A 26,468-nucleotide genomic window follows, 5' to 3' on the forward strand; every position below is an offset into this window, starting at 1 on the left:
TGCGTGTACACTTTGCCTTTACTTAGGCCCCACAGTTATTCGTCGACATTTTGCGTTCGTTAAATGCTGCCGCTGTCTTCACATTGCTCCACCTATGCCACCCCCTGTACAACTGCCACCGCCTCTTATAGCCTCCTATTTTCGGTGGCAAACGCTTTAAGTTTACTGTCCTTGCCACTCAGCAGCTTTAAAGCCATGTAAAGTTTACGACCAGACTCTCGAGCATACTTGCGCGATGCATGCCACATGCTATGCAACTTTAAAAAAGGCTGAACACTCGACCGAGTGGAAGATGTTGAGATAGTCTACCTTATATTTGATGTGGGGAATGAATTTTTAAAAAGAGTTTTGCCAAAAATCACCAGCCTGAATAAAGTAAATTCTTCTCAAAGATGTGCCCTTAACAGGACATCATTGCAGCAGTAAACCGTATTCAATTTATGTATATTGAGTAAATTTATACATATTATTAAATATTATCGATTGAAATAACAAGTTAAAGGCAGGTTTAGGCAGCTTCCTCGTGTGTTAAACGATTCTTAGAATCCTTTGAGGCCTTAGAATCATTTTGCTGATGCGTTGACTAAAATCAACAAATTAATTATTACATTCAATTTTAATAATTAACAATCTCAAAGTAAAATAACAAAAAATCCAATTTCATAAGAGTATGACAATTATATCATATACGTAGCTCACCTGGAACTCATCCATCCATCAATAAAAAAATTCGATATAGTTTCAGATCAAAATCATGCAAAAAACTTCAAAGAATATATCTACAAAGCTATTTGTTCTTTCTATTGTAACAAGGAGTACTTTATAGTTTTCTTCTTTTAAAATTAGTTACTCCTTATGCTGACTAAGTAGGATGATGCACAGATAGATGGACAGACATAATCATGGTAATGCCTCTGTCCATAAAGGGGATAACGATGCAGATGCAGCCAACAAATTTCATACACCAGCCATAGAATGCAATACATAATAGGAGCCTGAAGGAACCTCTGCTTATTGCTGCATTATAACAACTGTCTGCGCAGAGGATAACAACAAAGAAGCATCTGAAGTAGAAGAAGAGGCAGTGGAATGCAGTTTGGCAAATGCCAAAACATGCTGCAACGGTTAAAACAAAGTCGCCGTGCAGCAGGCAGCAACCTCATGATAAGCAGCTCCAAAAAGCAGTCAGCTGGATTTTTTCCATCGCTCCCTGAAGGTGGTAGAAGGAGAAGGGGGATGGGAGGCAGCTGGAGCAGGACACAGAGTTGCATGCCGTTGCATAGTTGTGCTGCACATGGCCATAGCTGTATTAGTAGTAGTTGTAGTAGTTGTAGTAGTTGTTGTATTAGTAGTAGTGGTAGTAGTAGGTAGTAGAGTGCACACTACCAGTGACCATATATTTCAACTGTAAAATGCCAAAAGGTATTTTAAGTAGTTTCGAACTGATTCCAAGCGCCATAAATTCCTCAGTCGGTTGCCGTTGACTACGCGCACCTTCACATCTGCTTAGACGGCTCTGGCATGGCTGGCATGGCTTTGCTTGGCCTGGTCGAGGCATGTGCTTAGTGCTCAGTGCTCAGTGCTCAGTAGTCCTTTATCCCTTTTTAACGACCATAAATATATCTATGTATGCTTGCATGCCGGCCAGACGAGTAGCTAGACGTGGATTCTGCACAGGTGCGCAATGCATTCGTCAGGTTGCGTCCATGTTGCGTTGTGAGCTCTTGTTTTATTTCCAAAGCTCTGTTGCCGGTTTGCATAAAATAACAACAAGTACAGCAACAACACCTGCGATTACATGCTGCATAAAAATGCATTCAACTATGCAGTAAGTACCCGGTACACGCTACTCGGCACTCAGTAAACCATCTTCCACCCATGTTTGGTATTCACTTTTGAGCACGGTTTCTCTTCCGCACCCCATGAAAGACCCTTGAATACCTTAAATTGATGTCTTGCCAATTTTATGGCGATATGTTAACGTTCACACACACACACACTGGAGGCGAATTTGCTTTTGAAATGTAGGCAATAATTAACATGAGGTTGGGACTATAAAAACTTACCTGTTATCAAACATCCTATGAGCTTGTCACACATAAAACATTCAATACTTGGGCAAATTCACGTTAGCTATAAATAAAAAATGTTAATGCCCTATATTTCAAGAGGACATGTTTCAGAACTTGTTGAGCATTTTATTTAAGATATAACATTTTACATTAGACTTTTACTTCAGAATATCTAGCAAACTTCAAAGAAAACATGCTTTTCAACACAAAATCTCTATTGAATTGAAAGCATTACAGATAAGTTTCAGTTCCAAGAATCGTAAAACCTAACTAAAATTTTAGGGGATGAAAATAGTATGTTTTTTTTGATAAGATATTAAATTGTATAGAATAGAAAATATCAATACAAATTGCATGACTTATTTTCTTTCCTCAATATATCAAATTGTCACATTTTTATATCAAATAACGCACTATTGAGTGCGCTTTCAATTCATTTCACAAATGCATATTTGTTGAATAAATCAAAGCAAATATTTGTTATTTCAAAAGTCTCAAAATTGAAATAATAACAAAATGCGCACAAATTACTTATGCGTAATTTTCCATATTCCAAATTTAACAAAAATACATATTCCTCTCTGTGTGTACATTTGAGTTTGTTGATTTTATATTTTATTTTCGATTTGTTGTGCTTTTAGTTGTGAATTATAAATTTGCATTTTACGCATAAATATTATTTCACTCAGCATAGATGCCGAATAATTGCAATAAAAACATCAATGCAGAAATAGAAGTTTCTGAATTGATATCCAATTTATTTTGCTCTGCCCGATTTTACTATTTGCATTTGCTCAATTACATAAACACATACTTTGGAGTGACTTTCATCGATATACTCTGTGCATTAAAACGAGAAATAGTTGAGCATATTAAGAGCTTGCAATGCTCGTAAAACTCTATATTTATCCCAACTAAAGTCACTTAAATTCAGCTTTGACAAACAACAGAAAAATAGAGTATCTTACCATTGCGAATCATAGTTTCTTTTATTTATTTTTATTTTCATTTTATGTGTATTTTTGTTGAATGCTATTCGTTTTCGTATCAGTGCACAGCTTGAAAAAACTCGATTGTATTTTTAAAAATTCTTACTGTATTTTTAAAATTCTTACTTCAACTCAGTGTGTAAATAATATTTCTTGCATATAAATGTGCATGCAGAGTACATAAAATATTAAAATGCAATCCAGAATTGAAAACAGACTGAAAGCCTTTTGATGACTTCAGTTTAATTTGCTTTTCGGATTCCCCTTAAATATCTCCACACTCATTTCACATTTCTTAAGAGTTCAATCTAGTTCATAGCTTGGTCCAATAAATTATCCATAAAAAATTTGAGCGAAATTACCCCAAAAACTAAGCCCAATGCCAACCATAAAGTCAAAGGGCAGTGCAAAAGAAAAAAAATGTAAATTAATTTGAGAAATCAAAGTCAATATAATTTCGCTTTCTTTCTGCCACTCGTGGCCGTACCTTCCAGCCTGCCGCCTGCCCTTCAACCCCTTATCAGCCCTAGCCTTTTGCCACATCAATTTTATCGCTTCAAGCTTTTCCGCTCTCTCGTTTGTTTTTTTTTCTGCTGCGCTGCTCTCGCCAAACGAAATGACCAGAGAAGCGGCGGCCCGCGCACCGCACTGCCCCCTATAAGTCCAAGCCTCTTTTAATTAGTCAAGCGCTCCCCGCCACCCCTCGCTTGAGTGCAGTACAAACACTAAGTCCGGCGAAGGGTTTAAATGTAAAATGAAAATTGCCATTAGGTTAAACAATTGCGGCGCTTGGCCTACATTGCGTATGCGTAATGCTTTTAATTTTTCTTTATTATTATTATTTTTTTCGTTGTTTTCGTTGCTGTTTGCCTTATGAGTTTGGCAGCTATTAAATAACCACGCAACTCCCTTTAGCCACGCAGTTCATTACGTTATCGCAGTTGCTTTTCGTGTCCGGACATTTGGCACGTAGCTTCCGACACGACAACAGCAACAGCAAGGGTGGAATGGTGGGCAACGTGGCAAGGTGGCAAGGTGGCAGGCAAATAACACAACTACACTTTTTTTTAAGAACAGGCAAAAGCTTTTGGCCATGCCAGGAAAACCTTTTGCCTCACGCTCAAGACTTCACATAGCTTTTGTTACTCGGCTTGTTCTTGTTGTTGTTTGGCCTTAACAAATTGTTTCAAGATTGATTGTATGGCCAACACACACACACACACGCCGAGTATGGCGATTTCGTCAGACATTGGCAAAATGGCGCTCGGATGTACATGACGTACATGACGTTTCCGTTTCCGTTGCCGTTGCCGCCGCCAAATGCTGCAATTTTCAAGTGTTTCACATTTTATTGTTGAATAACACTGAAAACTGCATCCTTGTAACATTTCAAATGCCAGCGCTTTTAGAAATAAATAAAAGCTATGAGTCGTCTAAAAGGGATAAATGGGATTAGGGGAGTAGGGGCGAGGTGAGTTTGGAGTGCCAGCTTACTGGCAACTATCAAGTGCAGCCGCAAAACGCTTCTAAAGTTGAGTGGTTGGCATTAACATTTTATAAGCCACCCTCTCCCCACACAGCTGCTATAAAACTTGTCCCCCACTTTGTTTAAACGCTTGAAATTAAATGATCTTTCTCTCATTCTCTGTCTATTTCGTTCTTTATCTTTGCAGATGGTGCCCACACAGCAGCTCTCGAAACTTTCAAATCTCACTTATTTGAACTTGGGCGGCAATCGTTTTGCCCACTTGCCCGCCGTCGCATTTTTAAACTTGTTTCATTTGCGCGAGTTGCATTTGAGCCGCCTCGACTATTTGCAGCGCATCGATTCGAGGTAAGTTTTCCAACGTACCAAGTGAAAGTTTACTATATATATGTATATATATATAAGTTGCTGCTTAGCTAGGGTAACTGGGTCAGTTCCGTGAAATGTGAAATGTAAAGACTGCAAATAGTTTTTGCTGAGCAGCTGAAAACGGCATATCAGCAAACTAAACAAGCAAACACATCCCAGACAAAGTGAACGTAATTGTGAGAAACAGCAAAAACAGTGTCACATTTGAATTAAACTGACAACTGCATAATTTACCACTTTTAGGAACCCTTAGCATATATATAATATGCTATTCAAGACTTACCAAACAGCTTAACTATTAAATATTGATTGACGTCTTAGCACTTTCCTATTTCGCTCGCTTCTGTTTCATTTGAGTTTATCCCCTTTATGTATATATTGTATTATCATATGAAGGGCTGTCATTATTTTCTCCTCTCCTGAAAAAAACTCTAGAGAAATCAATTATTTATATCGAACAACAAACTGAGAGAGAAAGTCTTCGAATACGATTACTTTCTCTTCAGGCTGCTGCCTTAATAGTTTCATCTATGGGCGCCTTAAAGTAGGCATCGCCCTGGCATTGCTAATCTTCTGGCCGAGTAGACAGATCCTAACTCATCGCTTGCAAGACAATTTGTAATCGCTTTATTCTCATGAGCATCTTAACAAACGATGCCCCTAAGCGTTTACCCTCTGCTCTGCAAGCGTAGCAAGCCAGCTATTTATGCAATTCACTTTTACACACTTGCACGTGATCTCCACCCGTCCACACACCACCCCATCCACACACACACACACACACACATACACACATACACAGATACACACATCGAATACACACAGAGAGTCACTTAAACATGCCTCGGCTACAAATCATTATTACTCAATGCAATCAATCATGTCTAATACGCTTTGGTAATAAGATGCCACCGCACACACACACACTTACACACACACACACACGTATACACACATACGCACTCCCACACACTGACACACAATCAGAAAGCCAAATTGGCGTTCCAAGTTTCCTCCCAGCTTTGAGGCAGACAGTGAAATGCTTGAGCTCAATTCGAGCATATGTTAATTCAATAATTCCAGGCAATTTTCATATCAAATCATCATTGAACGGGCCTCCGTCTGTGGCAAAGTCTCGACTTGGTTGTCAATCAACCCCCCCTCCGCCCACCCTACATCCTTCTCATTCCCCTTCTCTCGGCACATCTGCTTTGCAGCAACATTAACATGACTTATATGCGAAACGTTTGGACAAGCTTGAGTCATGTAAATGGATCCACAGCTGAAGAGAGCTGCCATTAAATCAGTTTAATTTTGCAATTTCGTTTGATTCTCTTGTCTGAGCCATGCCAGACCAGAAAATCATACTCCCAACCTCCTCCCACACTCCCCTGCTTACCCATGGTCTTTGCCAATTGTAATTGCTTTTGCTTTTGTTTGGTTTTGTTTGATTTCAGTTTCAGTCTTGTTGCAAACTTTTCCCTTACCATTGTTACCGCCGGCTGACAAATTGTTGCTTAACTCAAATTTACATGCCACTCACACTCACACTCACACACAAAAACATACACAGGCACACACAGACACACATGTGTCCTCATTTGCAAACTAAATTTTGCGTTTGTCTCCGCTGGTTTCTTTTCTTTTCTTGTGTTTCTGAAAAGCGTCGGAAAATCTTTAGCCCGAAAATTTGAATTTTCTTTGCTTTTTTTGTGACGCATCTTCAGGAAATTTGAATTGTTATGGGGTGCATGTCAGAGAGGGTGACACGACTGTGGAGCACATTGTTGCATACTCTGCGAGTTGTGCGAAACTTGATTAAATCGGTTAAAAATTTGTAACTGAATATTAATATATATTCTTATAAAGTTTGTAAGTTTATGCGTGCGTGTAATACTCGAATTTGGTTTTTACTTACCCATTTTGATATGCGTTTTAATTAATTTGTCAATCAAGTTAACTTTACTCTCATTCTAAAGGCAATTCTTGGTCACATATCTGTTGCAAGCACATAGCTCAACTTCATTCTCATTTCCTTTTCGATTGATTATAAATTTGGCAGGAAATTATATTTTACAAACTTAAAACTGAAGCCCAATGGCACAAAGTTGTCTGCTGTCGACAGAGGCAAAGTGGGTTTCAGACAAATTGTTAGACACCCTTTTCAAAAAAAAGGTAAAGGAAAAGTAAAAGTAAAAGTAAAAGTAAACGGAAATAGCGCAACATTTTAAAGTTTGGACGGGCGCTGTTACATTAAAGGGCGGGACACATGCCACACAGCACAGTTATGGTGGATGGGACACATGTATGTAAATATTTATGCAAATGCGTTAATGGAAACCCACCCCCCGCAAAAAAAAACCTGTACGCAGACAGGGCAAATGGGGAGAGGTGGGAAGCGACGTGCGACGATGGCGACATGTTGATAGCAAAGTTTATGGCAGATACATTTCGCAAACTGTGCGATACACATGTGTTTTGGCTCTCCTGGCTGGCCTGGCTCATTATAAAAACCTTACACCTAAACAATCAGTGGCGCTCAACCAAAATTCATTAGGCAGTGGCACGTACCTCCCCCTAAAAGCACACAACCCTCCCTTGCCACACGCTTGCAACACTTGAGCATATCAAAGGGAATATTAAGTGAACATTTTTACACCGAATGGAAGCTGTGAATGTCTGTCTGTCTATCGGTCTGTCTGTCCTGTCTAACCCCCTGCGAGCCACCTGGGTGTGTATGACTTAATAGCTAAAAGTCATTCGCTACATTAACATTTGGTCCTGCCATAAAAGGGGATAACCCAAAAGGTGTTGGCCATCTCATTTGCACGGTTTGCCATTGCGGATGGCAAAAATTGAAACTAATTGTTTTAAAATTTATGCACTTTGTGCGAGATGAACACGAACTGACTTCATTTTTCTCCACCTCACCCGCTTGAAGTGTGGATGAGTTGAAATGCGATTTGAATTACGGCTGCCGGGCTTTTGGGCAAACAGGCGACATTTGTTTTGTGGCTGCTTTGGGGTTGTAATATCTCATATATAAACCGAAGCCCGAAGCCCGAAGCCCGAATCCGGATTCCCTGGCAGCTTATCTCGCAATTTACAGTAGCCGCTTGTGTTTGGCTATTTATGTTGTTCTTAGTTGAATTATGAAGGAACAACACAAAATTTGCAGTAGAGTTTGATTTTGTGTGTAATGGTGTGGAATTTAATGATTTTCAGAATGAATTTGGGGTGTTATTTGGCACGAGAACATGAAATTTAATGAATAGAATAAACAGTTGCTAAGAACACTAAGCAACCATTAAAAGTATAAGCGATTACATAATTATTTTAATTTTCATTTGCCCGGATTAAGTCGGGATACACAGGTATAGAATAAATTACATATTCATACATTCATATTACATACATATTACGTATAGTTACTTAGTATAAATTTGACTTTCTGATTATTTAAAGCACGTCTGCTGACAGCTTATCGGTCGGCTTGAGTCCAATTATATCAAAATATTAACAGATGTAAACAACTACAAGTGTTTATTATTTTATTATCCCCATTGATTTTATTCGACACAGGAAAAATACAAGAACAAAAATCTAAATTAAACTAAATGAAGAAAATATATGAAAAATGTATATTTCTGGCAGCAATTAAATGCAAAATGGTCCAACATTTGTTGCTTGGACTAAGGAAAACCCGAGAAAATCCCAATAAGACATCAAAAATACATATTTAGACCAACGGAAAAATGGCCTGGCTTGCAATGCCACACTGGTTGTTGTTGTTCCGAGACATGCGTATGTAGCCGTTTTCGCCAAAGTCCTTGCCCCAGGAGTTCTTCACCAGCCAGTAGTCGCCGCCGCGTTTATCATTACCGTAGCCGACAATCAGAGCTGCATGATTTGTGATTTTTCCACAAGAGGCATCATTGAACACACCTTTACGATAATGCAAAAATTTGTTGTTAACATTGATGGTAACTGAAATCGGGCCTCGGGTTGCAACGACAGCAGCCAGATTGGCTTCATCGTTCAGTTTTGCCAAGCATATCTCTCTGACTGTGGCGCCAATGTGGCCCTGATCAAAATGACAGTCAGATTTATGTCCCTTATAACTATAGGAACTCTCGGTATCAATGCCACGATTGTCACGCACATAAGCTAGAGCTAATATTGGCCATCCACCATCACAACCTTTATTGTCGAGCGAGCAATCCACCAAATTCTGTTCGGAGAGTGCCACCAATTTGTTTGTCTTCAAGAACTGCTGACCCTCCAAAGCGCCTACAGCTGAAAATGCCCAGCAAGAAGCACATTTCAGCTGATCCTTCACACCAGTAACAGCGCCCTTATCGCGCCAGTCAATACTTTTAGGGATTTCCAAATTTTTCGGTGCCTCATATATAATATCGATATCGGATGCAATATCTGTTATATTGAGGCTGCCCAGCATCGCGCTTTCAAACTCGCTTGATAACATATCTGTGAACTGATTCACGCCCATCTCGTATGTCTCCTTTCCAGCGGCATAGCGTTCATTGTGTGTGTCAATCATCCTCTTGTGATCGTAAAAGATCAATTTACGCAACAGCTCCTCATCTTCACTGCCATAACGCTTATCGTGATTTACTTTATAGATATCCCATTCGTTTTGCAACGCGCCCGAGTAGAAAACAGCCTGAACGTATCCGACAAATGCCAGAAGTGCGATTACAGCCCTCATATTAAACAACAACTGATTGAACCGGACAGAAATGCACTTCTTTTTATAGTGTCGCAATGAATCAGATATTAAATACTTCTCTTATCAGTCTACCCCAATAAGCCCTTCGAATCTGAGCTATCAGTTCCAAGAAATTGACAGCGACACATACATTCGCAGTTTGTTTAATTGGGTAAATACAAGATTGCTTAAATAAGACAACAATTTGATAACCTGTATCGAATCCACTGTATGTAAAGTTTAAAGGAAGTTCTTATGGTCAAATTAGATAGTCGTTATCGACCCTAAGCTGGTCATTTTGAGGGTGTATCAAATAGGGTGCAACAGTGGCAAAATGTTGCAAATAAACAAACAAAGCTTAAGGCAAGATCACCCCCCGCCAACCCCTCACTCTTGGCCCATGTAGCAAAAGCACCTGCTGCTGTTGCAGCTCACAAAAGGGCGCAATGCAATAATTTCATGTTTATAAGCATATTTTTGTGAATGAGAGCGAAGAGTGCCAAGAAAAAAACGCAACAACAACATTAGCAGCTGCAAAATGAAAGCAGGAAGAAATTACGGAAACAGGAAAGCATAAACATGCTGCTGCCTGCCTAACTGCCATGCCTCCCTCCCCCTCCGTTCGAGTCCCGCTGTTGCCCACACTCACAGGCAGCCCGACAATTTTTCCATAAATTATGAGCCTGGAAATATTTCAAGGCAGCCTCGTGAATAGCTATTATGCGTATGTTTATACTTACTTCTTCTGCTGCTTCTGCTTCTGCTTCTTCTTCTGTATGCGCAAAGAGTATTTGCATTCTTTGTCGAGACAAAATAAAGCGAGAGCCACAGTAGTCCGAGTCTAATCCTGTACATTTATGCATATGCATGCAACCCTACCAAGGAAGCACTCACGCACACTCGCCTGGTAATTGCCATCGTTCGCTGCACTGCACTTGAATTTCAAGACAATTATAAATTATGCAAGCAGCAACAAGCAAAAAACAACCCAAGCTAAGCAAGCAGTCTCAAGAAATATATTAGATTGGTGCTTAAAATTCTTCTCATCTTATTTAGTAATCTAAAATTAATATAAAGAGCTGAAACAGTTTTTGCATGCTATGCATTATGTATACAACGAAACTGCAACGAAAAAGAAATGAATTAGGCATATTCGCTGTAAGCATTATCTTTAAGTGGTTTCATATATTTTTCAACCATCCCTTAATGTTAGGTGCTTGTCATTTTGTTGCGTTGACATCGCATTTCCGCTAAACGAAAATTAAAGGTTAAACGGGGCGTATGCGCAATTCAAAAGCGTTTAAAATGCCATTAACAAATGCTTTGGGCATATCATTTGATAATTTGTCGTGGGCTTAGCACAACAATTTCACAATATGCGTGTGTGTGTGGGTGTGGGTGTGTGGGTGTCTGTGTGTGTGTGGGTGAGGCAATTAGTTAATGATTGCTTGGGTGTGCATAGCAAATTTGTGCACTGTCTTTAAAGTGTCTCTTTAATGTCCTTCCACTCTTATGCAGACTGCCAGCAGCACAGCAGTCAATAAATCAACAGTCGATGCAGCCAGCAAAACTGGTGTCCCTTTGGGCTTATCAACTGTCATATCTCTCTCTATTTATTGTAGTAAAAATGTCAATCAACTGAATAGAGCGGATTTACTCAACTATCGCACACACACACACACACACACACACACACACACACAGCACACATAGAGAGGTGCAGACAGGCGAATACCAGATTTAAAAGCTTTATGAAAACGGGACAACATATCATTTGATTTGAGTGACTGGCTGACAAAGTATTTGACAGACTGACTGACTGATTGACTGTCCATTCAGTTGCTTTGCTATGACCGTAATAGCTGTTCGTGTGATTGAACTCTCTCTCTCTCTCTCTATCTCTACCTCTCTCTCTCTCTCTCTCTTTGATTCGGACTGGTCGGAAGGCCGGAATCGGGAAACGTGACTGAGCCCCACGAACATGGACAGCAAACATTTCAATCCGATTTCAAGCAATTCCAATTCAGAAGCCACAAACTCGCACAGACACACACATGCACAAAACAATTTGCATATGAGTTGGCCAAAAAAAAAAGAAATAGAGAAAAACAACACATATATTTTCGACTTTAGACACACACATAAACACACCCAGACACGCACACACACCCAGACACACACACACACCCAGACACACACACACACACATGGCAGCCATTTCCGTTTCCGCACGTTTGACGCTGGCAAAAACAGCAATGAAAACAAGTAAAAAGTCTGTGTGGCTAGACTGCTTCACTATCAAATACCCTGCCAAAATAACCGTTAGTAGTTTCTCTTTATGACTTGAATACATTTTGAGTTTATTATACAAGTATGAAGATATTGAAATGACAATAAAAAAATGACGTTTATATGAGAAGAGAAGGCTCTTAAAATAGCTGCATCTGAGCACAATTTGAATATGTTTATTAAACTATTATTAATTTCGATTTGCTTTCACTATCAGCTCTTGATTAAGTTTGATTTATATTAAGCAATTTATTTACATGTAAAAATAATACAAATAAAACACACGATTATTAAACATACAACACCAAAATATCTAGCAAAAGTGCCTGCTCAACAAAAAATAAGCAAAGTTTAACTACAATTTGCATTTGAGGGTATTCAAAAACAGCGAAAACATCGCATCGATGTAAACAACAACAACAAAAAACACTTAACACAAAATGAAGCTTGAATCTGGTTGCAGGACAAAAAAAAACAACAAAGCTGCTGTTGTTGGCAGTCAAGATTTTGGGCCTGTTCCCAGCAAATGTTTGCCTGACAGCCACCCGTTTTGTATATGTGTTTGTGTGTGTGTGTGTGCCTTAACACACATTAAGGCGTCGCCAAAGCTGCATTTAAAGAGCGTTCAACAGCAGGTAGCGACCTGTGGAATCAGCTCAAGTCACCTGCCCCAAACCCAGTCCCAGCAACAGCCACCAGCAAACAGAGTCCCCGTCAATGTCACGTTCTTTTTGCTACCCCAAACTGTTTGCCTCCCTGCACTATTTGCATAATATTTGCACAAATAATTGAATTTGTTTTTCTTATACATATACATATATATATATATTTTTTTTGTAAATTGTTTGAGTAGATTGAACTTTTAGTTTGCTGAAAACGGGGGAAGTTTGCTTTTGGGCTCTGACTGTGCAGAAAATGCAGATAAGCGGCTGCAGTTGAAGTTTTTGGCTGCTTAACTTGCCATGAAATTGAACGTTCATCGAGGCGTCATTGTCTAAAAGGTTATAAATTAATTCAAAGTCGAGTGCATGTGTTGACTCATAAGTTTACTCAGGCTTTCTACCTGCCTGGTTTGCTTTATTGCAACGCTTTGAATCAAGTTCATCGATGTAGACAATAATTAATTAGAACGCCCTCAGTCATAACTTACTTTTTAGTTATGGTTTCATTTCCAGATTAATACTGCGGAAACAAAGTTTTTATTAATATATATGAATTAAATATACAATGCCAAAAAGCGACTGTAAATTTTCAAACTAATATTTAATACTACATTCAAATTTAGAAACTCGTCTTTCTAATTTAAGCAATTTGTCCCCAGAGTTAGTTTTCTTTGTTGCCATGAATATTAGCTCTTAGTTTGGCAATTGCGCTTACAATAAATATACAATTGTCGCAAAGGAGCACAGCACAAAACAATTCAATGAGAAAAATCATTGGAACTGCTTCGTGCCACAAATTCATCAGTGCTTTCTTACATGTCACTAGCCAACTGGTAGCAATCAGTTGCAACTAACTGCTGCATACAAATGGATCTCAAGAGAGGTGGGGCCAACCAAACTGCGGCACTTATCAAATCGATGCATGGAAAGTTCATCAGCAAGTGCAGCTCGAATAAATGCGTTCATTTAACACGAAATGCAACTTAAGAGCTCGAATCAAATCAAATCAGAGCTGTGTGCAAGTGTAAGAAAAAATATCGCTTAAGAGCGACAAATTCGCTGTGTGTGTCAGCGAAAGCAGTCGGGGAATAAAAAGAAACTGATGGTAAGTTGCTCATACGCCACGTTGCACTTACATCATGCTGCGACTGCGACTGCGACTGACTGTTGCGAGGGTGGGTCTGCTGGGGTAGTATGTTATAGGTAATGCACTGCCAGCACAGTTGTTGCAAGTGCGGCTGCTGCTGCAGTCAGCGACTTTGCGACGTTGACTTAACTTGGCAGGGATTTACAGCCACGCTTCGCGGAGCTTGCAACGTGCAGCATGCAGCATGGGAGCATGTTGTTGATGTTGTTGTCGCATTTGCTGTTGCTTTTGCTGTATTATTAAGTTGAAATAGACGCAGGCTAAATAAATCCACGTCGCTTAAGTCGACGCCATGTGGATAAAGGGCCAACGAGTACGGAGAATGTGTGTTGTAGTGTGTGTGTAGTGAGTGTGTAGTGAGTGTGCAGTGTGTGTGTGTGTGTGTGTGCATGTGTGTGTATGTGTGTGTGTGCTTATTCATGTATTTCATTGCCTGGCATTTAAGTTTAACGTTGATGCATAGCATGGTGCATAATTAAAATGAACAACCCAACAAGAATTGTCTCGCATATATTCACAAAGTATCTTGCTGCTTTATGTGAGTGTGTGTGGGTGCGAGTGTGTATATATATATGTGTGTGTGTGTGTGTGCGTTGTCCTGGTAGCACCATGTATTTGTATTTGTGTTTGACAGCCAGCGCATTCAGTTGAAATGTTTTTAAAACGTCAGGATTGTTAACATGTGGACGAGCAACAACATTAATGCTTGACTTTACTTCAATAACATTTATGTAGGGAACTATTTAAGGATTATTCCTTATTATCTAATCATTTATTTTAGCATTCCTAATTAGTTACATGTTCGTGAATACATCAAAATTGTTTCTGATGCAGGTTATTATTTGATTTATTTATTTTAAATTGCTTAACTTTATCCCACACTTGCAAAAAACACATGAATAAATATGCAATCTTTAATTGTATTATTCATCCTTACTTCTTTGCAGAGCCTTTGTGGACAATACACACTTGCAGACACTGCATTTGAACTACAATCCCCAGCTGAGTGATATACCGATGCGACTGTTCCAGGGCAATCCCAATATACTGGAGGTGTACATGCAAAGCAACAGCTTGCAGACTCTGTACTCGGCTCAGTTTCCGGTGGATCAGTTACAGAAACTCTATCTGGGCGATAATCCGTTGCAGTGCAACTGTTCGCTGCTCTGGCTCTGGCGTCTGGTGACTGGTAATTTCGAGGGCTCCGAACCACCAATGGAGCATGTGCCGGGCGGAGCTGTAGCCGCCCTCGCCAAAGAGGCGTCGGCTCTGCGAGAGGATGACGATACCACAATCAGAGCGGACGATGGCGTGTCTGCCCTAGCAGCTTATATAGCCGAACAGCATATTGCGAATGCCCTGCAAACCACCGAACCGAGCGCCTATGAGCAGCGTTTGGAAGAAGCCTCCAGATCCAGTTCGAGCAGCAGTTCTGGTTACCTGCGCATGGACAAACAGCGGATCGGTTGCGATATCTGGCGGGATGCGAAGCGCACACGACGCCAGCTGCTGTCGATGAGCGAGGGTGAGATCACGTGTCCGGCGCACATTGTGACCGTGGTGTGTGCCGTCATCACCTGCCTGGTGGTGGTCACGATTGGCTTCAGTGTGCTCTACTATTTGCGCTTTGTGAAGCGACGACGCAAGCTGCTCCACGAGCGGGGACCGTTGAGGACGAGCAAGAGCATCATCAATGTGCACGATCGCATCCTGCAGGGACACCACCATCAGCCAGGCATGAGCATGACTTTGGGTGGGTCCGGTGTGGGTGGCATGGGCATGCCCCTCAACTATCCACATCATGCGCAAACGTTGCAGGCGCATCATCATTACCACCAGGCAATGCCGCTGCAATCGCAAGGTGGCGTTGGTCATGAGTATCAGCAGACGACGCTGCCGCAGCTGGACAAGCTGGAGCTGGAACGGTATCTGGCGGCACAGACCATTGCCAACGAGTATCGAGCGCTCAAGCCGTGGGAGCTGCCCGTCAAGGAGGCGGACGATGAGCCAGAGCATCACTACGAGCGTTTCGATCACTACGATTATCCCGATACGCATACCATGACCAAGCTGAAGCAGGCGGCGGCGCTTCAGGGCAGCGCTCAAGCGGCTCAAGCTTCGGCATCTACTGCTGCGAACACAAAGCCACATGTTGTCTACGTATGACGTGGACGCAGTATTGGTTCTGGCATTCAAAAGCATCAGCAGCTGCAGCAGCAGCAGCAGGAGTCGAAGGATCAGGACATGGGCATGGAGCTGATGGGTTTGGGTCTGACGAATAACAACTATCGTAGCTATGTGCAATGTCAGAGCAAGGACTTTTGAAGACAGGGATATACGCAGCAGCAGCAGCTCATCAAGTGAGATTAGATTCGTATCTTTTGTGTTCTTATGTGAGGTTATATTTAGCTACCTTTCTTTGGGTTGAGTTAGAGTTTTGATAACTCGCAACAAAGTTGAACAAGCGTCAAATGAAACAAGGGATATGTCTACGTGTATAGCAGCATACTACATATAGTATATATACAATATATATATATATACATATATATATATATATATTATTAATATTAATATAAACATAAACTACAACCTAACAGATATGTCATATTAGCATTAAGTATTAAGCTAACATACGCATATTCAAAGGAATATTTAAATAGCAATAGTTGAGATACACAAAAAAGAATTACTTTCTCTATATCTCACTTTCTCTCTATCACTCTATCTCTCTCTCTCTCTCTCTCTCTCTCTCTCTCTCGCTCGCACACACACATCAAATGCAAAAATAAAACCAAGCAATAAATCTCATTAAGCAAAAAAAAAAACAAAAAACAAAAAACTCACTCATAGTTAAAAGCATTTAGCATTCTTATGATAAATAAAATTTAGTTTATAAGCGCATTTAACTGAATTTAATAAGCATAAATACGAAACGTAAGAAATGCCGAATGTAAAGAGTGCAACAATAACTTAGTTAACTATTTATTACATTTCATTTATTTTGTTGAACATTTCTGCAACAGCAACTATATTCGACAATTGATAAATCAACTATTTTGTTTGCATTTCATTTCTCAAGGATGACTTGGCATTGGCTGTGGTTTCTGAAAATCTTCTGAAAAACTGGGACCAAAAAAAAGTCCATCTTAAATATTCCGATCCAAAAGCATATATGGATATAATGCCAGAAGACCGTTAGTTAGTATCTCGCCACATCTAATGCCGCCAAGTCAATTCTGAACTAAATAGTAACAAAAATACTTTTCAAAAATAAAACAACAAAAAAAAAACCAATAAGATGACAATATATAATGTGTAATTTTAAGCAAAATTCGATTTAATGTATACTTTATTTTGTGGAGAGACTCAAAGTTGGCCTAACACCTAATCAAAATTGATTTGTAAATAAATATAAATATAAATCTTAATATAAACAAAGGGAAAATCAAACACTCTACTCAAGCACAAACTTAGCATACTTTGCATAATTAATGTACATAATTTATTCTTACATTTAAATTTAGTCAAACACAAAAATGTATATTTAAGTAAACAGCAAAAGAGAAATATTAAACAAATAAAAACAAACAGAACAAACAGCATTTGAAAACAATTTTTTCGATGCGATTTCATTTAAAGCAAGTGCACCTTGTTGTTATTTTTTTCAGATCTTTAGCTTTTCGAAAATTTGTTGGCTTCAAAATGCACTCATTATTGAATGGGTGGTAAGCATAGAAAATACTTGATGTCCAAGCTAAAACTTGAATTTGAATTTGAATTTGTTTTTAATAAATAGAAAGACAAACAAAACTAATATTTACAAATGCATATGAAATAAACTATATGAAATACACAAAAATAAAAATGCAAAAAAGAAAAAACCCAAACTACAAAATAAGCTAATAAATCAATGCAAATAGTGGAGACAATGCAACTGAAAATGCATTTCTGTGGTTCATTGTGCGCAAATTTGAACCATAAATAAAACCATCAAGTGTGTGTTTGCTTAAAAAAAGTAGCAGACATGCTTAGATTGAAATCATAATGTATGCAAAAGTATTTAATTAAATGATATATGGCATAGACACTGGCAATTTGCGGCAACAACAAATATGCACACAAAATACAAACACAACAAAAATGTTATTTCTTATACGAAGACTGAAGAAAACGATGATGCAAATTAAAAAAAAAAAATAAATAAAAATTCTCAAAAATGAAGCATGAGTTGAGTTTTATTTTTAATTTCGGGGAACCATGAGCAACAGATAGTTATTTCTCCGGGATGTGTTAGTTAGGATATGAAGTGCTCAAGTTGCAAAACTCATTAAAATACTTTACACTTAAAACAATAAGTAAGACATCATGAATATTGTAGCTCTACCAATTCATTCCATGAAAATCCCAAGTAATTTGTTTGCATAACAAATAAAGGAAATCAAAGCAGTCGAGTCCTTTTGTAAGAGCAAGCTACTGTTGATTTGTCGTCCTAGCTGCATAAATCCAAAATGTGGCAAAAAAAAATGAAATAAATAAATAAAAAAAAAGCCATGTTAAGCAAATAAAGAACTTGTTTTACGAAAGTGGAAGAAAGCTATAGCAAGAAATATTTTCACAACCGAAAATAAACTGAGGAACAAATGACATAAATCTAGCCAGAGAAACAAGTGCTACACAGAAAATAACTTGAAACGCCTACCAAAACACAACAACGCACTTTGAGAGCTGGCCAAACAAAGCAAGTGCGAAAAGGGGGGCTGGATACGAACAGATATGTGGCCAAGTAAACATAAGTAAGTAATATATGGCCAGACAGTGCAACAATAAGGGCGGCATTCAGGGCAGCTTGGTCAACATGTGTTTTGGGCCGGAACTTAAACGGTTTCTTCAATTCAAGAACAAACAAAAAACTCGGCATACTTTTAGGAACACGAGAAAAAAATACATAAAATAAACATTTTAATGCATACTTTTATAATGAACAGTAAAAAATTGTGTTAGTTGAGTTGCTGTTTTCAAAAATAGCTCTAACTCATCCAGAAGCTTACATATTTATTAAGGACATATTTCATTACAAGGATCAACTCTATTAATCCTTTTTGTTAATATTAAATGTATTAATTTTATTTAATAAATTAAGCTTCTCTATATCGATAAAAATATAAAAGATAAAGACGCCCGTTCGCCCACCCTGAGTATGTACCTGACTGTACTGGACACAACAAGTACACCTCTACAAAAGGACAAGCAACAACAAGAAGAAGAAAAACAAGACAACGAACAACAGAGAAGCTCAACAGTTTAGTAAATAAATCTGCATGCTCTCTAAATAATTAACATGCCCAAGGCCTGTGCTTGTCACAGGATCCGTGTCCACCCCTGCAGGCATTCACTTTCATTTAGAGTGAATCTCTGCCACACTCATTGAGTTATTCAACCCGGCAAGGGGTGTTTGGCTCCGATGTGAAGCTTTGTAAGCTCTGAATGATTGCAACGCATTTGTTTGGCCCACTCTCAGAATGTGAGGCAGGCGGACTCCAAAAGAGAAGCGTTCACAATCCCCGGGACTTAGAGCAGCACCTGCGTACCGGGTTTTCATAGTGAAGTGTGCGCGATGGTGCTGCTAGTAACGGCAAGTAATTAATATTATGATATAATACATGTTCGAAACAAGGAGCGACTTTGTGGCCCATCGCATCATTTGTTTTCTTTGATTAACTGAAAGCGTTTCACAGGAAATGCTTTGCGCAAATTTTCTTTTACAGTGCCCAATAAGTCATAAAGTGCAGGAAACGCTTGACGAAATCTATGACTGAGTGCCCATTAAATGCAGCCCAAGATGCGTGGCTGGCCATCCTTAAGGGAACGGCTCCCCAACGTAAATATGTATCTGTCAGATATTGTGCCTTGAGTTACGACTGTGGCAACATTTTAATTGCCAGTACGGCCATTTAGGAAATTATGCCGAATTTGTTATGGGTGCTGCTTGCTTTCATTTCTAGATACAGATTCCGATACAGACACAGATACAGATACAGCTGCAGAGATACTGTCAATGCTTGGAGCTGCTAATATGAGAGTACACACAACTGCATGCATATAAATTTAAGTGATGTTGCCGCATAAACAATTTAATGGCCAACAATTTTGTTAAAAGATGCGCAAACGGCGAAATTAAATTGGCCAAGAAGTATTGCCTTTTATGCCTAACGGAACATTGCGTAACATTTAATCGATTGAATTGAAACGGATGTTTAACAGATTGAGATTTCTGATTTAACAAGCACTTGGCATAATTGAAGGCGACGATCTAAATTACACTTTTCAATTACCTTCTGCTTTAATGCGTACATTCAAACACATATCAATAGATACTTTGTAAAGTAAACGCAAAATATTCCTCAAGATATTTGAGTTATTTCTGTTTAATTATTAAAAACTAAATATTTGCACATTGTGGCAAGCTTTAATCTGCCTTTGACTTGCCTGAAATTCATTTGAAGCAGGACCAAGCAAACTGTTCGTTAGCATATCCTGCTGGATTTGCTGGCTAACCCGACTGTCGCTCTCCCTAGATCTCCCTAGCTTACTTTGAACCCCACTCAAATATGGTGAGAAACTAATTCGTATGCATTCGTAGGGCAACCGCAAAACTGTTTCCGCTTATCTTTGGGGTTTTTGTTGTTGTGAATTATAGCGGTGGCATGCCAAATAAAGCGACCAATAAAAGTGTGGCCAAGATAAGCAAAGTGGCTAAAGTAGAGACAACAACACAACACAGAACAGAACGGTAATAAAGACCCAAATGACGCAAGCGCTGAAAATTTTGAAAAAGAAAAAACAAAAGAAATCAACAAAGAAATGCTTGCTTTGATTTGTGCAGCACCCAAAAGCACCGAAAAGATACTTTCGCAACAAAGGCAGCTGCAAGTGCAGCACGCAAGCAGCTGCTGACCAAATAACTTGCAGAGTTCGAGTCGAGATGAAATATCTTAAAGCTCTTAATGCTCTTGCACAGCTCTTAACTAAAGGGATAACTTTCATTTTGGACTTTATTTTTGCCTATTTTCAGTTGGATGTCGTTCTCCTCTCTTATTCAGTAAGATGAATGCGTTTGCTTATCTACTTGCCCGCTGGCCACTCTGTTTATTTCGGATCCAGATTCAGGGGACTGAGGGTTCTCTCTGTTACGGTTTCGGTGTTGGCTTCCGCATTTCGTTGCCTGTCAAACGGTGTGTTAGCCACACAGATACAGATACAAATACACAAATACAGATACAGACACAGATACGGAAACGGATACGCTAGCCAACATTTTATGTATTGCTGGCTGAAAGCGATATGTCTGCGTTTTGGGTTCACTTTGAGTTAACGCTACGTATCCCCCCCCTCCTTTTTTCACACACCCCCCGACACCCTAACAGCTCTTGCTATATCTTTCAGCTTGACAGCATCTTAACTAATATAATGCCCAATTTTCTGTGGTTTATGGCTTACAACTGTCAATGGCTCGTCCGACTATCCATCTCAGCATCGAGTGTGTGTTGTGTGTGTGTGCGTGTGTGTCTTTGTGTGTGAGGGTCCTCACTGGCCACTCTGGTCACTCACGCTGCTCACCCAACCATCCCTTCTTGGCCCTCACACACAAAAGGTGTTTTGTTGAGCTTTTTAAGCATTTGATTAAGGGATTTTTCGTGCTTTGCTCGTCGAAGCATTGATAGGTCTTTATTTAAATTGATATAAATGATATGTCTTCGTTTGTGGTTCTCACTCTCTCTCTCTCTCTCTCTCTCTCTCTTCCTATCTCTCACTCTCTCTTTCTCACTTCATCGCTCTTCCTGGCTGACTGATTCGGCGTTGACATTTTGGTTTTGGGTAGTTATCTAAGTGAATTGCCAATGAGCGCTAAGTGACGTTGATTTATCATACGAGATAAGTATATACATATATAGAGCTACATGCATACACGGTTACATACCGATATATATTGGTCGCATTATTTGAGCCATTTGCTTTGGCAAAGCGAGTAAATATGGCCCAAAATGCCTTTCAACGTCTCACTTGTGTATGTCCAGTTGTTGGCCCGCATACGAGCCAAACAATTATTTAAATTAGCCAAAGGTAAATAAATTGATCAGCTGTTCTATTGTTGGTCTAAAATGGTATTTCAATTCAGCCAAAAATATATGTATGTTGGTATTTGTGAGTTATTCTCGCTTGTGCGCTTCGGATTCATATGCTCTTTTAGCGCGCACGCCGTTTAACGCCTCAGTGGCCTAATGGATAAGGCATCGGCCTCCTAAGCCGAGGATTGTGGGTTCGAGTCCCATCTGAGGTAAAGCGTTGGTCGGTCTGTTTTGAATATTTTTATTTACATATTCAATATTTTCGTAACTTAAATACCTAATTTGCAATTTTTAAATGCCTTAAGTATGTCTATTAGGAGCGTTTTCGACAGTATACAAGTATCGAAATATAATTATATTATTTAAAATTCATACTTACTCATACATATATATATATATATTTGTATGTAAAAAAATACCAAAACAAAACATTTTAACTAAATTTATTCACCGGTATTCGAACCCGCTTATACCGAAAGAGCGTTTAACACTCTACTATCGACAACGATGCAAAAGATTGCTGGTTGTTGCCTAAGTTTATATTTGTACAAAAAGCTTTATTAAAAGTTCGCAACATGGCGAAAATTCGAAGAATTTATGGTAGCGGACAGGGTAGGTATACGACTTTAATGACCAGAATACGTAGGTTCAAATTCAATAAAGAATTTTAACAGTTTGTTATTTTTTACTCTGTTCTATCTTTTTGCTTATAAAATGTAATACACTTACCCAATTGTAAACAAATAGCTAGAAACTGTATCCGTCTACATCAAAATCTTACAATTTATTTTTATATTTATATACTTATAAAAAATGTAAATTGTTTTCTTCATTTTTCATGCACACACGATAAATTTATTAGAATATAACAAATTATTGGTGAAATATTTCACAGCACGAGTCAATGAGAGCACCGTTAAAATTTCTGGGTATCGCAAAAATCAAATTTCAAATTTCAAACTCTCGCACAGAGTTTTTGCCTGCTTTCCGGGATGCTCACATAAGTTGTGCAAATTTTTTTGTATGTTTTCGAACATGACACCCGAAACTTGGCGTTATAGAAAATAAATTTATGGAAATATTTGCACATCAATTTGGCTGCTTGGCAAACGTTTGGAGCACCACAAAAAAAAAATAAAAAAATCCCAACTCCAACCTCAGCCTTAACCCCTGAACCCGATGCCAATCACCAAACACCAACACCAGCATGGAACAAAAACATTTGAAAGTCGGGGAGCGTAACAAGCAAACACCTTTGGCTTCATTGAACTTGCCGCTTCGTGTTACAAATGCCTCGCAAAGTTTGCTTTCCACATACGTAAACCGAATCAATTTCTGCTCGAGGTGGAGAAAATATTTTTCAGCGATAAACTCAAGTTACACCTTTTTTTAAGGAGGGGAAGCATCGACTGCAAAATGTTGTGTAAAATTTGCAAATGCAATAAATAAACTCGTTTCGTTTGCGTGCTGTGGTTGGTGGCAAGCAACAACGGTGCATTGGAAAGGGGACGGCGTCTCTTGTGCTTGCTTGCACCCACCCGGAAGCATATAACGGCTTGTTTTTAGCTTCTTTTACACTAAACCAAAAGTGCGCCACATGTGGCTCCAAATGCTTGTGTTTGTATACCCTGTTAGAATGGGCAGCAAAAGGGTTTAATGCAATTAGCACTGAATTCATTCAGAAATCTAAGAAAGTTATCAAAACATCTTAATCATACTTTAATCGACTGTCTAACCAAGAAAACCAAGAAAAGCTCACTCACAAAATAGAAGATAAACAGTTCAGCTAAATGGGTTTGCCAACTTCAGAGCTTGTTGCAGGGTATTTCATGGTGTCTCAAGCATTCTTGCAGCGAGTTTCTTCTTTTTTTTTTTTGTAGCCATTGTTTCGATCAAGTTTTTCTCCTGTTCCCAAGCATCCCCAGAAAGTATGCAAATAATTTTTGTACATCGTCTGCGCCTTGCCTCATATTTGATATTCAGTGTCAGTTGGCGGAAGGGTTACGAATATAAGTTATTGAAATTTGCATGCGAGCGCAGAGTGGCTCCAAGGGTGGTATGCCATATATGTGTACCATATAGCATGGCGATACATACATATATAGATATGCGGGGGGAGTGCGGATTGTGTGTCGTGTTAGGCAAACGAATTTACAACAGTTGTGCTTTGTTCTTAACTGCCGCCCCCTTGCCACACGTTTGCTTTGTCCCTTTGTGTTGGGTTGCTTATTGTTTAGCCATATATACATATATATATATATATAAATCTGTTGTCTGCTTGTGTGTGTGTATGTTGGTAGGTCTCTGCGGGCGTAATTGTTTTGTAGTATATGTTTGATTAAGTGCCGATTATTTGATGTGCTTGATGAATAAATTAAAGGCAACGTACGAAAGGAATTGAGGAATTGCAGGTCTTACATGAGGAAATCCAAGTCAATAGAATTATTTGGTAATGCTCCTTTAAGGCAGCTGAATATATCTTAAAACTATGGTATCCATGCATCAAGGCTAGACTAAGCTTACTTTCCGGCAGTGCTGCTGGCTAAGAATATATGACAAAATGCATCTGCTCAAGTTTACCGTGCAGTTAATAAAATCCATATCGATTCTACAATAAATATGAGAAATACAGTGAGAGCTATCTCTTGTAGCTGGATTATTGCTGGTTTTACTTTTTGAAGCCCCTTCCACCACACTATGGCCACTCAACTTGGCTTATCAAAGTTTAAATTGCAGCTCGAGTGATGGAATTGGCTGGCACTCAAAACTCCAAATAGCACACATTGCAAAAGTGATAAAAAGCGCCAGTGGTTGGTCTCTGTTTTCCACTGTCGATGATGATGCCACCAAGTTTCCATCATATGCCACACTGACCCACATACGACGATTATCACACAAGCGATTTACCAGCGGGCGGGTTTCAAATCCGGGGGCACAATAACTCCCCCATTTCGCCATCTAAGCAGCAACCAGGCAATTTCTAGTTGCCTCCTTGACGAAATGAACTTTTATTTCACTATTATTACTTTTATCCCAGCCTCGGCTTACGCATCGAGTAGTTTTTTGTATTTTCCTTTTTCTTTTTTGTGGTATTTAAGTGGCTCATCTTCATTTCCCGAGCTATTTGGATTAGATGCGGCGCATAAATTTTTCATGCTGCCAGCTAAAGTGGTCAGCTCATGTTCATATAATGATATATATTATATTATATCGCTATTGCTCAGTTTGTAACCAACTTGCCTTCCTTTGATACCCTTTAAAAGTTATAAAAATAGATTTGAAGTTGTGTTTCACATTCATTCTCCAAAGAATTAGCTACATTTTTAGATATAACTTGATAAGCTTTCAGTAATTATTTATTGGCATGATATTAAAAGACCCAACTAAAAACCACCCTGATGAAAACTATCTAAAATTAGAGTGGCTTCTAAGTATCCCTTTGTTTGGCATATCTTTGTTTCAGCTTTCCAACACTTTCTTCTACTAGTTTCAATTGCTCTACAAATTTCAATATTTAAAACAAATTAATTTCAATCACAACCTATTAAATTCACGTTTACCGCTTATCTATTGGCATTAGCAGTCGAGTTCGTTGCCCAAGACAAATTGAATAATTAAATCGTCATGGGCAGGGGCCGTGTGTCATATCATTGTCGCAATCGTATCTCATCGTTATGTCAAATTATGCCAGGCGATTCCCAAATCAAAATTGATAACACTATCTGCACCCGGTTCCGTTCTGATCGCTTTCCAAACCACCTTCAGTAGTAGTCGATCGACTGTCAACCTGTCACAATGCCCGTCCAGATTCAACTCATCTGGCTACCCGTATTTCTCATAGCTTACCTAGTGAGTATCTAAATTGGATGTTTAACGAACTTTGCTCACTTGGCAACTGTTGTTGCTTCAGCTGCTCGAAACCAGAGCTGTGGCCGGCTATGGCGATCTCAGTCGGAGTCGGTTGACAAGTCAGGCGGAGCACAATCTGGCTGCCATCACTGGTCATGCGATGGCTCAGGCCACTGAATTGGTGGATAGTGTTGTTGATGATCTGCTCGTGCTCGACTCACAGAACTCTATAATGCTCAGCTACCTGAGCAACTTTGAGGCATTCCTCATGCGAAGCGATAATCACACAAAGGAATCCCTGCAACATTTCTTTGATATTGTGGAGGTCTTCTTGGATGCGGATGCCGCCGAGAAGACGACGAGCATTGAGATACAATTGATATCCATGTGTCTGCAGCGCAATGGTTTCGACAGATGGAAACGCACAGTTCACATGCGATCGACGAAGTTACTCAAATCCTTTGGCAAGAAGATCAAAAAGCACTTGGATACCCTCGACCAGGAGGAGCGTATTGTGATCGAGCGGCGCTGGAAAAGCGTTGTGACTCGTGGTGGCCAACGAAAACTGGAAAAATTTCGAGAGTTTATTAAATGGCTTGCTGGTTAATGTAATTGCCATATAAACTCATCAAAAGTGTAAAATTTTTCTGATTTTAAATATAATATAATTTATTTCTAGTAATTAGCGCCGAAGCAATTTAAGTTTACGATCTTCAATTATTGGCGATTATTCATTTCTTATTTTAG

General features: G+C 39.2%; 3 protein-coding genes and 1 non-coding gene across 4 annotated transcripts in view; 3 read left to right on the top strand and 1 right to left on the bottom strand.

The window, feature by feature from the left end:
• Positions 1–16,246, top strand: part of LOC6560183 — a 96,509-nt gene extending 80,263 nt beyond the window's left edge. Inside the window, exons 4-5 of the mRNA XM_032734297.1 lie at positions 4,735–4,895; positions 14,691–16,246. Of these exons, the coding sequence (XP_032590188.1) occupies positions 4,735–4,895; positions 14,691–15,909 (1,380 nt within the window). The 3' untranslated portion in view covers positions 15,910–16,246. The remainder of the gene's footprint in view (positions 1–4,734; positions 4,896–14,690) is intronic.
• On the bottom strand, positions 8,240–9,658 carry LOC6560374 (cathepsin L). Its single transcript, XM_001985986.2, has one exon. It carries the CDS (start codon positions 9,643–9,645, stop codon positions 8,656–8,658), a length of 990 nt encoding a protein of 329 aa, XP_001986022.1. The 5' UTR covers positions 9,646–9,658; the 3' UTR covers positions 8,240–8,655.
• A 5,765-nt stretch (positions 16,247–22,011) lies between the features above and the next one.
• On the top strand, positions 22,012–22,084 carry Trnar-ccu. The gene has a single exon. It is a non-coding gene; the product is annotated as a tRNA-Arg (tRNA).
• A 3,581-nt stretch (positions 22,085–25,665) lies between these two features.
• Positions 25,666–26,399, top strand: LOC6560948. Its single transcript, XM_001985987.2, has 2 exons — positions 25,666–25,721; positions 25,783–26,399. The coding sequence occupies exons 1-2, from the start codon at positions 25,668–25,670 to the stop codon at positions 26,326–26,328; spliced, it is 600 nt and encodes a 199-aa protein (XP_001986023.1). The 5' UTR covers positions 25,666–25,667; the 3' UTR covers positions 26,329–26,399.
• The last annotated feature ends 69 nt before the right edge of the window (positions 26,400–26,468 follow it).

This window comes from Drosophila grimshawi, unplaced genomic scaffold (genome assembly GCF_018153295.1).
Source record: "Drosophila grimshawi isolate 15287-2541.00 unplaced genomic scaffold, ASM1815329v1 contig_1367, whole genome shotgun sequence".
Classification (NCBI taxonomy): domain Eukaryota; kingdom Metazoa; phylum Arthropoda; class Insecta; order Diptera; family Drosophilidae; genus Drosophila; species Drosophila grimshawi.

Excerpts from the sequence above, each read along its gene's own strand:
- LOC6560374 (XM_001985986.2), bottom strand. The coding sequence starts at position 9,645 with ATGAGGGCTGTAATCGCACTTCTGGCATTTGTCGGATACGTTCAGGCT.
- LOC6560948 (XM_001985987.2), top strand. The coding sequence starts at position 25,668 with ATGCCCGTCCAGATTCAACTCATCTGGCTACCCGTATTTCTCATAGCT. Across the intron at positions 25,722-25,782 it reads TATTTCTCATAGCTTACCTA|CTGCTCGAAACCAGAGCTGT; the intron begins GTGAGTATCTAA and ends TTGTTGCTTCAG.